The 15,152-nt window shown below is 42.7% G+C and overlaps 1 protein-coding gene across 1 annotated transcript; it reads right to left on the bottom strand.

The window, feature by feature from the left end:
• Positions 1 to 249: 249 nt before the first annotated feature.
• RFESD (Rieske Fe-S domain containing) lies at positions 250 to 14,542 on the bottom strand. Its single transcript, XM_086963001.1, has 5 exons — positions 14,469 to 14,542; positions 5,317 to 5,505; positions 5,179 to 5,213; positions 1,151 to 2,489; positions 250 to 1,101 (listed from the first exon to the last, which is right to left on the bottom strand). The coding sequence occupies exons 2-4, from the start codon at positions 5,492 to 5,494 to the stop codon at positions 2,217 to 2,219; spliced, it is 486 nt and encodes a 161-aa protein (XP_086819127.1). The 5' UTR covers positions 5,495 to 5,505; positions 14,469 to 14,542; the 3' UTR covers positions 250 to 1,101; positions 1,151 to 2,216.
• Between the last annotated feature and the right edge of the window lie 610 nt (positions 14,543 to 15,152).

Raw genomic sequence — 15,152 nt, 5'->3', positions numbered from 1 at the left:
TTGAGCAGCATTAGCCCATTCATCGTCACCACTGCCTAAAAGCTAATGAACTGCCCTGTTATTATCTACATGGTTTCTCAACAAAATGCTCTAAATACTGTAAGAAATTGGATTAGTATTTGGAACGTAGAAAACCCACCTCATGGAACAATGACAGCCCTTGCCAGGGTGAAGCCTCAAAGTCACTAAATTAACATTAACTCAACCCTCTGATAGCTTTGGCACAGACTAGCGAGGTTTAACTTAGGGTAATGAGCAAAGTATTTATGCAGCATCAAAACAGTAATAAGGTCAAAATGCAAAACAGTAAAATACCATTGCAAATTAGACAATAAGAGTAAAATGTAATGAACAAAATTACAAAAATCCAATAAGGTGAACAGATATCAATTTTTTGTGTAACTAGATATAGCGGCAAAAACACAAAACACCAATGTTATTCATTGGTGACTGTTAAACAGGCTCTAGGAGCACATTGAGGGTGTCTGAGTTGGAGAAGGCCTGATACACCAACTATATTGGTACTAGTCAAAGATTTCACCTTCTGACTTTTTAAGTTCCATGCGCCCACAGTTGTAAACTTATACAGCCTCCCCGAGAACCTCATAGGACAATAGCAGAGTCCAGTCCAGATCCAGGTGCCACTCATCAGCTGAGCACTTCCAGGAAAACGCCTCACTCAGCTTGTTGTCTCCCTGTAGGTACACAGGAGATAAGCCAATTGAACCTTAGAGTCCACTTCTTTGTCCTGGGTACAAGAGTGAGCAGGTTATTTCCTTTAGGGATACTCTCTGATCACAGACAGCAGGTCTAGTCCTCTTCTGATCTTCCGCAGGTTCAGAAAGTGTTCTGAAGTGGGTGCCACATTTACGTCTGGAACCAGCAATGAGGTGTGGGTAACTCTTGGGCACCCCGTTAAAATGGGGTAAATGTTGCCAGGGCAAATCCTGCCACTTTTTCAATAGTTCCTGAATGCTTTACTGCAAACAAGCCCAAAATACCATGTGTCAGACCATGTTTAAGGTGGCAAAAATCATAAGCCACACTAAACTTGTGCTCTGAGGGTTGGGGGTGTTCGAGTACTATGGTAATCCTACCTTCCTCCCATATCTAACACTAAACTTTAGTTTAAAGCAGGCACTGTAGCCACAACAAAAACAGAGATTGAGATCTGGTAGAACAAAAGCAAGGTCCTTAAGCAACTAAAAAGGGGTCCACAAAAACTGTCTTGGCATCCTGTTCACCCCAAATCAAGTATGCCCCAAGTGTTCCATGTGGCTCCACAGACCCCTCAAAGAAGGTTTGACACCATAGTGTTAAAAAAGATCTTCACAGTCCCCCCTCCCCGCCTATTCTTTTGAATTCAGAGGTGTCATCTCTGCTCATTCAGGTCAGCCGATTGTGTGGGAGCCATTTCACATCTATTCCAGGCTGAGCAAAGGCTGAGAGTTGGCAAAGGCCTGTGCTAATTAGCTTTCTGACGGTTCGGGCAGGGAAAGGGTAATTTTTAAAGTTGCTTTTCCATAATATGTATGGAAAATACGACTTTACCATTTAATTTAATTTTTGATAAATATTAAAAAGTTGTTTCATTATTTTTCTAGCTGGACAGACTTCCTGAGACATAGTATTAGTATTTAATATTGCTTCTCAGAGTTTCTCTATGGACCAGCCAGCCTTATTACAGTGAAAATATCTTCTGAGGGCTAGTTACTATGATGACGGGCCAACTTTAAATTTCTACATTTCGTACTTTCAAATACTGTGCACCCAACCTTATAGGCTACAAGGCCTACATTGGAGTGGCTTATTAATATTTTAAAAAAATGTTTTTACCTTTCAAACGTTGTTTAGTTTGATAGGTTTCAGAGGATGTTTTCTACTATTGCAGTCAGGCTACAGGGGTAGGCTAGAAACCATGTTTGCACTGCCACTATAATGTGAACCACGTGAGGGACTTCTAGGCATGTTAAATATACCAAGTAAGAGTATGCCAATTCAACCAGGTTAAAAGGGTGAAGCACAGGGACTTTACTACTGGTTAGCAGAGTTCATGTATACAGAGTTTCGAGCTAGCAAATGAATTAATGCCCATGGCTGACCATGAAGAAAAGTCAGATATCCTACAAATACCATTAGAATATGTGCTGAGGTAGAATCAAGTAATGTTACATCCAATCAATCCCAACATGAGATGGCTGAGGGTCATATCTCAACTATTTCTTTTGAATTAATTTCATTGTCTTTTTGTACTTCTCAGATGAATAGTAATCAGACTCGCAGCTAATACCCATATCCGATAAAGTTACATACACAATTCCATGTATTACAGATACATTATGAATTCTTTGTTTCACTCCTTTAGAGCACCATTTTGGCATTGCTGAGGGGGTTTTAGGATCTATTGACTGGTAAAATCCTTCCCCTGTTGCCAAGGCAATTTTATATTTGTGCCAAGGGCACACAATGCAGGGCAGGCCACTGATATCCTAGAACGACACAAATGATAAAAATGTAAATCAGTTTACAGCCTGAAGATGGTCACATTTTTCCTCAGACACATTAAATATTAGTTTGCTTTTTAGCTTATCCTCATGTTCTTAATAATGCACTGGCAGGATTATAAAAAGCAAACACAAACCCATCACAATCGTGCAGTAACAATAACCATTCAATCATATCAATAGAGCAGCTCACTATCAATCTTTCTATTCTCAATGTTTTTGTAGCTGGGACAGCAGTGTTGGAGCTGAAGAAGGTGTTGGAGGGAGAGCTGTGGGGGGTGAGCAATGTGTAAATGTATGTGGGGGTGAGTAATGAGTAAATGTAAGGGCTCTAGGGCTGAAAGGTTCTGTGTGAAGGAGGAAGAGACTTCCGAAGGCTAAGTATGTGTTTTGGGGATTGTGTGAGCAGACAGAGCACAGCATGTGGAAGATGTTTTGAATTGTGGAAGGAAGAGCACATCTAGTGCTAATCTGGTACAGAATGTGCACAGCTAGACTGCTTACTGGCATCAGAAAAAGGAACCTTATCTCGCCTGCAGTCTGGGCCCAACATTGGTTAAATATGAAAAAGAATTATATTTAAAGCTCCGACTATAGTTCACATGGGTATGTACTACCCCTTCGTTGCTTTGCGGCTCTCAAATGCAATAGATATGTCCCACACCGAGCTTCAAGGCCCACTAATTTCAATTGGCTACAGTAACAATAGGTGTTAAAACATTTTCAATTGCTACTGCAATTTCTGGAAATCTTTCTTTTAGAATCTTCATATTGAATACTGCTTGACGTGGTTCAGTAAACACCTGGAGACCTAGCTATTAATGCAGCCATAATTGCCTTCATTGGATTTTTGTGGGGGGCTGGCTAATTCTTTTAGCTGCAAAGAATTACAGTGGGGTACTCTTGATAAATATCCTTGATATAACATAACAGGACTGAGATTAGGCAGGAGAAATAAAAAGATAGGTGTGAGTGTTGGTGTATATAGGAGAAGAAAGGGAAGGGGACTATATCTGCAGTGAAGAGGTAATATGTGCAGGGGGTAAATGAGGGTCAGATGTACTTATCATGAAGGAAAATGCGTCATGAGGAACACAGATGTTTCAATTGTGAGAGCTATCAGGGAAGGCGAATTGTAGAAAAGGTATCCATGTTTACGGGAACTGAGGTATGCTCACAGAAAGGACATCTGCTAATAGCTGCCCCTGAGTTTGTACCAAGGGTTGGAAAGTGAAATAAGATAATGGAAAGATAAAGAGTATGAAAGATTCTTTTAAATGCTGCAATTGGCAAATTGCAAATCATGACGGGAAGTCAGAACAAGCGTAAGGTAACAAGCTGCCGTGTAAGGAAATGTGACGGTCTGACTGGTCTGGTTGCAATCTTCTGCTTGCTTTTAACCTGCAGCTCCCAAGTTTGGGTCCAAGCTAGGCCAAATCATCCGTACATGTTTCCAAGATCAATAAATTCAAAATCATTGCACAGGATAACAGTAAGAGAACATAGATGGCTAAACTATAGTTGAATATTATAGAAAAAAATATTTGTTGTTATATATATATCCAATGAGTTAAACTTTAATAATTTTATATCAAGCAGACTTATCCGGCAACCACCTTCAAATTTCAATGAAGGCACTAAATTGCACATCTTCCCTTTTACTAGTTCCTACACCTCTTAGCACTTCTCAATGTTACTATTGCTTCTTTTTGTTATTAGGTAATACTGTGCTTTGTTGTTGCATAATGTACTGTATAATATAAAAAAAAGTATTCTACATACTGAAAGGAGTGTATTTTCTTTACCATAACCCGTGAATCTCTTTTACTGACAATGTGGTCTACAGTCACAGAAAATGAAAAATAGATTACCGCAATAGAACTCCCCATGGTTAATGTTTTAATTAACAAACCTTTCTCTTTCTTGCTTTTGTAATGTTTAAAATGCATTCATTGCCAGCTAATAAGCGAAGGCGCAGGCACAGAATGATAATAAAGGGAAACTAACACATGTGAAACTAACACATGACCCTACCCTCTAGAAAGTAAATTGATAGTGCAAGCGAATGATCAACTGGAGCAATAGTGGTTCTGAAAACCTCTTTCGTCTTTAGTTTGGAAAAAGCTATTAAACAGCGTGCTGTTGTGTTACCTACAAAGCAGGCAAATGTGGTTAAGAATAAGTGCAGTAGGACATCACATTGAGAAGCGTGATTTGCAGGGAGGAGCAGAAGAAAAAGCTATGACAGTTAAATGCTGATTGGCTTTGTGGAAAACACATCAGTTAAAGTCTTCAATGCACTTGACTAGACACAACATAGCATGAATAATGTTGTGGGAGTCACATCTTGTTTTATTTTAAACATAACACATCGCTGGGTGGTTCCCCTTCAATCAGTGATTTCAATTTGGGATCAACAATATTTACTACTTTACTTTAAAGAGAAGTTTCTTGGCAAACTCTTGGACATTTTTCCACAGGCCACCTAACATCCCTCTTGGCATACAGATTACTCAGCAGTGACTTTGGTGCCATAGGGCACTTGTGTTTTCGTTAGTGATCTTGCTGCATGCCAAAAGGAATGTGCAACACTTGATTTAGTTGCACGGAACACCACTTAGAAAATATTGTGATTTAAAAAAAAAAACAAATGACTGTATTTCACAAAATTTACCTCAATGTCTCCAAGATTCAGAGGCCCTCCTGCATCTGAAACATATTTTAAAAGGGAAGAGAAGACAGTGTGAAAAACAAGCATACTTATTGAGAGCATTACTTATACATTATATTAAGCAAGCGGCAAAAGTCTTACGATAACAACGAAGATCCATTGCATAAAATATTCCTTCGTGGTGGAAAACTACAATTTCTCTGTCTTTAATAACAGCTGTCACTCTTTTAGACTTTTTGATTTCTTCAGCTGTTCCTACTCCGATCGCAGATGGTTCCTCCTTCTTCTGAGCTACCTTATCAGGGCAAGTTGGGTTCATGCTGTTTCAAACTGAAAAGTATGCGAAGCAATAAAAACACATTTAATTAAAACAGTATTTTCATAGAAACAACCAATAAACAGGATCCACTTGATACCTCACAGAAAGGAAGTCAGAATATAGAGGCTCACACTACGTGTCTCGTCTGTAGGCTTTCATTTCTAATAGCAACAGTGTAACATCCATGTAAATTTCAGTGTTCTATAAATCAACTATTAATGTTTATTTGTCGATTTTCTAAATGCTCCAGCCTAGTTTTTCAGATCATGCAACTATTATGCTGCAAATAGTGTACAGCAGTAGTAAACCTCAGTTCAGTGGGCAGTTGGATCACACCTTCCTTACAGATATCTTTTTAAATAAAATACATCAATTTCTACCGCACTGATAATTCTGCAGATAAAACTCCATGGCTGCCACCTCCTGGCCTACTAACGCTATATGCTTCTGTGAAAAAAAGGAGAGTTCTCAGTCTTAGCTGTACACACCTATGAACTACTTCCTAAACCTCTGCACCATGTATGAAGCCCAAGTATCTGATGACATCTTGAGCTCAGTTACGTTATTTGAGGGGTCCTCTGCTGCTGCCACTTCTATTGAAGCGTCGTCCAGTCTTCAGCTGGAGTAAAGGGATTGAATCTTCTCTCCTGCCATCTCCCTCTCCTAAAGTCTTAGCTTCCTTGACAGTCTTAGATCTTTTCACAGCTGAGGGAGGGCCCCTCACACCCAACCCCCTCAAAACTCTTGAGGAGTACCCCTTCTGAGGAAGCACAGAGCCTTGACCAGCACTGTGAATAGGAGTACGCATGGTCCCCGCATCAGCAAAGAGAAACCCTAAAGCTTTTGACCCGGCCTCCAAAGTAGCTTATTTACTTAATTATTTGTCTATTCTCTAATAAGAGAGCATCATTCACACTGCCTAAATGGTACATGGTTCATTGTGCCCGACGAGTGAGAATCCCTAGATTATTATGCTCCCCAGTCTCCTTCATGCCCTCTGTCAGTTGCATATTTTTTGTCAGGGCTGCCATAAGTTCAGTAGTTTGTCCTGGCATGCATGCCAGAACCTAGCAGAACTCGTTTTGGGGCCCACAAAAGTCACAATTATAGTGTCTAGCCAAGGTATGACCGTGACTTTGCCATCAATCGAAGGGCATGGGCATTCCATCCTCATGATGTTCCTGACTGCTCTAATTATTGGACAATGCAAACTGGCACTGACCGAGTACGCCACCTTGGGTGTTCTCGCCAAGTCACCTGTTTCAGAACGTCATATACCGTTGGATAGAGCATGCAAAAACCCAAATTACAAATATGGTGCAGCAGTTAAAAGGCATAGGGAGCTGGCCTCATCTTTATGCCGAGAAATACCAATTGCTCATTCCTTTGGTCCTGTGGTGTGACTCTATGGATGCATAAGCATGCAAGATTGGTCTCCACTAACCAGAGTGTGTCCCCTGACCACTTTTAACAGAGGCTTTGGAGGTGATGGGGGGTGTGAGATGGAAAATCACTTGGTCTTGCCTGTTCCTCCGAGAAATACAGGACGTTGCTTCTCCAGTCCATCAACTCATTGCAGAACTTGACAAAAGATTTTGACTTCTATTCAGGCTCCTGGGCCTGTTGGGGAGTCGTCTACACACTCATAATGCATAGGAAAACAGATGCCATTGGACCCTGTGTACAGGAAAATTCCGCAATATCTTCATGGCAGCCTCCCTCGACTGCACAATTTGCACACACTATTTTTTAGGAGGGCAAACACAATGGCCTGCAGCTCATGTATTCAGGTTCCTATCACTAAGCTCCTACCAGCTGCCCAGTGTCCTGCTTAAATTTCAGGGTGCCAGAAACAGCACTTGTAAACCCAAGACAACCTTGAGGACACCACAAGGTTTAAATTTGAGTGGCACCTACGTATTTACAGAAAGGAAACCAATTTCCGGCAATCTGCGGCCTCTTCCAAAATGAGGGCCATTACAGATGAGATTCCGAATTAAAGGAGTTGCTAGTCAACCCCCAAAGCATTGAAGCTGTGATCTGATGAGAATCAGAAACAGCTGCAGTGAGTGTGGGAATGGCTTTTCCAGAGTGACAGTGGCCGTCTGTGGGGTTTTACCCCCACAGACTATAAGTGCCAGTTAGTCTGTGAGTGAAAGCCGCCAGACGAAAGGAGAGAAGCAGGTAGACAGGAGGCGATTGGGGAACAAGCGACAGAGGCAGTCGCTTTGTGTTCCCATGGAAGGCTCACCCTTACAAACACCCTCTTTGCTTGGAGAGGAGCTGCTACATGGAACGGGATGGCTGAAGTTGCTGGGGTGTTGAAGTATGGGGGGCTTGAAGCTGCGATGTGGATAGAAGCTATCCTGGCCCTCTTTGGAGCGTGCAACAAGGACAGGGTACGGAGAACTGAGAATAGCTTGCCTGCCTTGGCAGTGGTCCAAGGACCACATCACTTACTGACAATACTGTACATAGTTATTCCCAAATTTGTGCCCACTGCTGTGGTTGCAGTGACTAGTCATATAATCCAAGTGGCTTGCAGCAATCAACAAGAGCGCAAAAGAGCAAGGTTCCTTTCCAAAGCACAAGAATAATCCATCTGGTGCATCGTGTTACAGATCTCTGAGCATCACTGGAATACAGTTCACAACATTGATAAAGTAATAAATATTCTTCACTTAGGAATCAGTGAACTTTATGACAATACCAGTTGTGACACTTTGAGGTGAAAAGATCAAAATATACTGACGGCCTACAGAACCCACTACACAGGACTGCGTCTCCTTTAAGAACGGAGTTTATCAACTGAAACAGCAATGGCAACATGGGAAACCAAAAGCAGCAAAAAAAAGACAGGACACTCACCACACCACCCACAATCGCAATGCCCCACTGGTTACAAGAGTCCACCTTTTTCTACCACTGACACTCATGACAAAGAGAGACATAAAACACTAGATAAACTTGATAACATTCTGGCAGAAGGCATACACACAAAAGTGGTGGTGGAGAACGAAATCGACTCAGTAGCAGTTGAACTGAATGTTGTACAAGATGATCAAACAAAATCTGTGAAAAATCCAATGAGATGGAAGATGTGCTATAGAGACTTGAACGGAGACTACAAATATAACAAGCATTTGTAATGCAATAGGTCTCGCATTTGCTAAAGTTAGAGCGGTTGCCGGGCACGTTGTGCTGTCGGCATTATGGCTGTGTATTATAGAACTATACATATGTGGAATTAAGTTGCTGCCTGCCTTCGGGTTGTTGGCTTAAAGCTGTGGAGTCTGTGTGTACATCAAAAAAGGTTTTTAAAAACAAAAGTTAGAGCGGTTTGTGTTAAAAATGACAATGTTTTAGACTTTTTTATTTATTTGCAGTGGAGTTATTATATTTGCATTGCCCTATTATCACTGGTGTAAAAAAGTAAAAGTATAAAACATTGACATTTTCAACGCCAAGTGCTCCAACTTTAACAAATGTGAGACCTATTGTATTGCAGATGCTTGTTTTATTACATTTCTCACTGGTCTATTTGGGTTCAAATTCATAAACAGAACGGCTAACAACAAGCAACCTAAAAATATAAGATGGAACAACGGAATATCTCGGGCGAATTTTTAGCTACCAAACCAAAAATCAATACTTAGCAAAATATGGGAAGACCGTTAGGGACCCAGGATATCCTTTAATTAGTTGATAAGCTGACTATTAACGAGTAAGGCAAAAAGTGGGTTGCCTGAAGCACAAATATACGAAATAAGTTTCCTAATTAGTGTCTGAGATGTCGCAAAAGATGGAAGCCAGTCTGTGAGGCGAAACTTCCAGGCGGTAGTCAGGTTGATTGCTTCCTGCACGCACCCGAATACAATCATTTGATGGCACTGTCGAGAATGGCTTCTCCGAGGTGGTGTTTAAATTTGAAAACACCTTTCCGGATCTGAAGACTGCCATATTTTACGTGGTTTGTTGTATAATTTGGCTTATACATGAGGCTGTAAGAGTCCAGGGAGACGCAGAATCCGCTAGCCCAATTAACTTGTTGGCTCACCCATCTCTAAAGCTAGGTGAAGGAAATCTCTTAAACTGGTTGCTAGTGCACACATGCCCTCTTCTACTGAATTACTTTTTAGGGCTCGCCTGCTGATGCGCTTGCGCATAGCTGGCGAGCTATATTGTGGCTTAAACAGAGCTTAACCATCTCGGCGATTTGTTGAAGTGCCCGAGAAAAACAAGCTCAATGCGCAAGCGCATTGGCAAAAAGCGTGTGCACATCAAAGCCACCAGGCATCTCAAGCTTCCCCCAGCCGACATTTCTCCTCCCCTAATTATTCACTGCACGGCTGGCCGGCACATCAAAGGCTATGGCCGGCCCTGCTGCCGTGACTCGCATTTCTCCTCCCTCCTCCCCTTTCACTGCCCAGGCAGGGCTACATTTGTTTGTTTCTACGACACTTCTTTACCTTTCCACTTAACTCTCCTTGCCCCGCCGGGAAGCACGTTTAGCCTAACATTACTTAATTTTGACTGAAGTCTATCAATCTGATGTCAAACAATCATGACAAAGTAAAGAGCAGCAACTGAATAAACAAGCTTTACACAGTTGCACAAATACAAACAAAAATATATTTAGTTACTCCCAATTTTGGCAAGTAATGGGGTGTGGTACTAAGAGTTAAAGTTAGTTGCTCACTAGGGTATGCTGGCTTTTAAAATTCTGGTCTTCTGGTTCCAAAGTGGACATGTTAGAGACTTTAGTGAGCCGACCTGCACATCAAAGTCTGCTGCTGCCGTGACTCGCATTTCTCCTCCCTCCTCCCCTTTCACTACCCAGGCACGGCTACATTTGTTTGTTTCTACGACACTTGTTTTCCTTTCCACGTAACTCTCCTTACTCTACAATTAACCCCTGGAGTTATTGGTGGTGTTTGCAGTCGGGTATCACAGAACAGCTTTTTAAACTTTAATTAACCTATGCTCACTATTGGCCTAGTTTCTAAAACGAACAATGGAAGAGGCTGATGGCTGCAGAATTCAGATGTATTTAGTTGAATTCACAAAGTCTCATAGGTGGCCTTATATGCTCAGTCATGCCATGTGTACAACAGTCTACTCACTTCTCTAAGTGATAGAAGCCCCAATACAAAATGTATTTAGGCAACGCAGAGGAAACCAAGACAGATTTGGTTATTGTGCCAATCTAATGCTTCAAGGTAAATGACAGCAGAATTGCATTTAGCTTTCAATTGTGTCTCCCCCGTTCGCCCTTTTCCTCTCATCCCGTCTCTGTGCATCGCTCTTCTGTCTCTGTTCCCCTGCAGACGTTTCCTCCGGCCCCTTAACGCTTGTTACGCGGTTTCCTTTGATCTAACTAACTCCGTTCTTCAGTCATCACCCTATTAATTCCCCCGACGGTTTCTTCACACCAGATACCAGCTTTAGGACACCACGCTCTAGCACGAGTTAATATTACCTTTTGACACTTTCACCAACTCGTTGAGCACCCTGCTCGTTGTTGAAACCTTAATTGCCCACCACAGCTTTCAAAGTAGCACGGACCTCATGTTCCATCGTTCACGATATGCACAACTTATGGGTTAGAATTTATTTTTCATTCAAGAGACTTTGTGTATATTACAAATGCTATAGGTGTCACATTTGCGAAAGATTGGTATTGTAAATGACAAAGCTATTAATTTAGCTATTTTAAAAAATAAGCTACCAATAAAGTTGTACAGAGTTCCCCAGGGGGAGCTAAAGAATTTTAGCTCAGCCTTTCTTCTCTCTCACTCAATAAAAAAGTGGGGGTTGAGTGCATGGTGTAGACCCTTTTCAGAATGTAAGGATACCTCACACAGGCTAACGGCAGGACCACAACTGTTGTCCCAGCCGATGACCGTCCAGCGTCATCATCGGTATCCTGCTCCTACGACAGGCTGGCGGTGCAATGCCCGTCGGGCAGCAAGAGAAGCTGCACTTTGGCGGAGATCTTCTATTCCGAGCCAACGGGTGTGTGGGTGTGAGGGGCCTATAAAAAAGTGCAATAGTGAGCGTGGTGGTGTGTCTTTAAAAAAAGTCAGTAGAGTCCTAAAATAGAGAAGATTTTATTGGTCAGGCTCACTGCTTTAGTAAAAAAGTGAAGGGGTATTAAGGAGTGGTGAACAATGAGACCAAACCTTTATTCAACCCTTATTGTGGAAACGGTCAACATGTTTCTCGCCCTAAGGGCGATTCATCAGGACCTTGTGCTCATATGATTGCTAGTATCCCCCAAGATTGGGAGGACACTGGTATACGACCTGTATAGTGTCGTTCGCAAATGATTCCTTGAGACGGACCTCCTGAAAGAATGAAGAAAAACAAGCAAACAAACAATGATGTCAAAAGTAAATCATTTTTGTGCCTATATCCAGGGTGTCGTCGGATACGTGCCCAGTGGTTAACGTTCCGTTTAGGTGGTGGCAGGGTCGGGTAGTGCTGTGAGTGAGAGTTGTTTAGAAATGTGTAAACATATATATACAGTGCGCCTAGGTGAGCCACTCTGCATAGTGCTGCCATGCTGCATCGCTATAGCATGCATCTAAGTGAAGGCGTCGTATTCTCGCCTGGGTATTTGTACAGGGAAGTGGTGCATCCTCATTTAGTCGAGCGGTGAATTTCACCAATAGTAGAATATTTGTATAAGCATTTGTAGGCTAAGGTTTGAGCCGCAAACGCTGAAAACGCCGCACAGAAAAACCATTAGAGGTAATTTGATGTAATATTGACACTCTGTAACTAAGTAAAATCAACGCTGGCGGGGAGATCGTGTGTCCCAGCGAGAAAACATTAATTAAATAAACAAGTTAAGCAAATCAACATGCCATGCTGGACGTGTGCGTCTGAGAAAACGCGTGCGTCTAAATAAACGCCAGTTTAAGAGTCACTATCCAACTTACCCGTAGGAATTCCTGTTAAAAGCCTCACACGCTGTCCAGGTGGGGCCAGCAGCGATTGAGGAATTCCTATGAGGAAAGTAGCGTGTTTTAGCGGGATCGTTGGGAAAAGTATTAGGCCGGTAACCCAATACCGTAAGTGGGCTAACTGCGTGTGTAAGCAGGAAGCAGGCTGCCCATCAGACCCCAGATCCCCACCTTACCTCAGACGTCGCTGGTGGCAGGCTTCTATACACCTACCCCTCCCACTGGAATTCCGGTGGCTGGACAGCTGGCACCGTAGTACGGCAAGGTCCAGTGTTGATAAGGGAGAGTGAAGCGCGCGCAGGGGGTGTGTCACTCCAGTTGCTGGGTTACGGCGCTCGGGAGTAGAAAACAAGGAGGGGTTGGTTGAGGATAGCGCGGACCTAGTCAAAATAAACCGGCGCCATCTTTGAATGGGTTTGGAAGGCTCGCAAAGCATGTTTAGGGCACTTGGGAGTGGACAACTAGTCCAGGATGATAATAATAATGACACTCTAGCGGGTTTAGCCCTGGCATGCGCGAGTATAGAGCATTGGAGGCATGGCCGGAGAATGTGCTGAGGCCAACTCAGAATGGGTTTAAAAATTTATATATACATCTATATTTATAGGCCCCTCACACCCACACACCCGTTGGCTCGGAATAGAAGATCTCCGCCAAAGTGCAGCTTCTCTTGCTGCCCGACGGGCATTGCACCGCCAGCCTGTCGTAGGAGCAGGATACCGATGATGACGCTGGACGGTCATCGGCTGGGACAACAGTTGTGGTCCTGCCGTTAGCCTGTGTGAGGTATCCTTACATTCTGAAAAGGGTCTACACCATGCACTCAACCCCCACTTTTTTATTGAGTGAGAGAGAAGAAAGGCTGAGCTAAAATTCTTTAGCTCCCCCTGGGGAACTCTGTACAACTTTATTGGTAGCTGCTTCTCAGGACGAGTACATTGGACCCCACTCAAAAATCGTCCACCCCTATTCCCCCTACTTGATACCATTTTAAAAAATAACACATAAATAAAATAAAAATAATTTATAAGACCAATAGCTCAAAATTCCCTATTGCATTTCCAATGCTTGTTAGGTCTTTGGTCTCTCTTTTCATAAATAACTGCCAAGTTACTGACCTTCTCCAGGTCTCCCTGGAATGCAGAAGGAATACATAACAAAAGAAAAGGGCAACAAAGGGGTTAGTAGAGGAACGGGCCAGATATTTTTTTAAAAAGTAACACTTTCGATGCAAGTCACATCTGTATTATAAACGGCCGGATTTCATAGGCGGAGGCCTCTTTGACCGGCTGACTCATGATGCATACAAACAGAGGAAGAAGCAGTGGTAAAAGTAGAAATAGAAGATGGACACCGTGGGGGAAACGTGTCTGGAGTAAAAGCATTAGAATGTTAAACTGTGCAATTTTATTTTTTTCATTTCCGTAAATCCTCGGTTTACAGTGCAGCACCCAGGTGTAAAGTTGCGTATTGGGTCCTCTAATGACGCTAATCTGCGAAACCGCCACAATGTGCAAGCAATATGTGCAGGAAAGAAATAAAGTATCCTTTTTACTGTTTCATATATGGTTGCCCATGATGTACGCACGAATTAGCAGCATCCTACATTATTAATTTATTGTTAAAAACCGGCACTAAGTGATCGAAAAAGAACGAAGGGCTGGGAGGAAAAGCATAGATGTGTACAGTCTGCAGGAGCGCCCCCAGCTGATTGCCTTCAGGATGTTTGTGCCCGGCCAGGCTCTATGCGCAGCCTCTCCACTGTCTGAGCAGCCCCTGCCTCGTTTACCCAGGGTGTCTTTTGCGAAACAATGCTGCTGATAATCTTGCCCTGAATTACTCGCACTTTATAACTTTGAAGGTCGGATGTGGATGCACACGGCAACTAATTACCGCGCACAGTTCACATTTTATCGGTCTCATATTCGTTAAAGTTAGAGCGCCTAATGTCTCCGATCACAGAGACCTGGGGGAGAAGGACAGCAGAATAAAAACAGTTCACCTACTCCAGCGATGAACTGAACACGGACGGCGTAAGGAAATGGTACTTTACCAGTGTCCTGTAGCCCTCAAAGGAAGTGACGGTTTGGCATATGAGCCAGTGGAAGCACCAGAGAAGAGCGATACTGGGGGGATCAACCAATGGTCAGCAGGAGGCGGGAATAAAGTAATGTTATTCAATGCAAATGAGCCTGCAGAGAGCGCATGCGCTCTGTGATTCTATCGTGAAAGATGTGTAAGCACTGATAATGCATTCAAAGACCTCTCAAAATGTTATCTCAACTGAACACACGCATAGGGTGACCAGATCTTGAGAACCAAAAATTGGAACATTTGGGAAAATTAGAAGAAGGACTAAATAATTTCATCCACGGATTGGTGCAGAATGACAGCTGTCATCAACATAGGATCACAGAAGATGCATAAAGAAAGTAAATAAAATGTAATTTCTACAACCAAAATCGTACCTACTAATTAAATTCCCTACTTATAACAGCTGTTAACTTACAACATTTTAAAACACCCACAAAAAGTGCCTCTCACTGTTGTAGTAACGGGATGGCCCCCCAAGGATCACACAATACTGTTGCTTTGTTTCAGGTATGTTTATTGCTCTTTGCGGCACAGCTCGCCTTGCGTCCTACCTCTGGTCCTCGTCCCCTGGAATGTTCCCTCCCCTGCCCCTTGAC

This window comes from Lissotriton vulgaris, chromosome 3_1 (genome assembly GCF_964263255.1).
Source record: "Lissotriton vulgaris chromosome 3_1, aLisVul1.2, whole genome shotgun sequence".
In the NCBI taxonomy this organism is placed as follows: domain Eukaryota; kingdom Metazoa; phylum Chordata; class Amphibia; order Caudata; family Salamandridae; genus Lissotriton; species Lissotriton vulgaris.
The sequence above is the reverse complement of the archived record's forward strand: the minus strand, read 5'-3'. Positions and strand labels throughout refer to the sequence as shown.

Excerpts from the sequence above, each read along its gene's own strand:
- RFESD (XM_086963001.1), bottom strand. The coding sequence starts at position 5,494 with ATGAACCCAACTTGCCCTGATAAGGTAGCTCAGAAGAAGGAGGAACCA. Across the intron at positions 5,214-5,316 it reads AATGGATCTTCGTTGTTATC|ATGCAGGAGGGCCTCTGAAT; the intron begins GTAAGACTTTTG and ends AATATGTTTCAG. Across the intron at positions 2,490-5,178 it reads TGAATCTTGGAGACATTGAG|GATATCAGTGGCCTGCCCTG; the intron begins GTAAATTTTGTG and ends GTGTCGTTCTAG.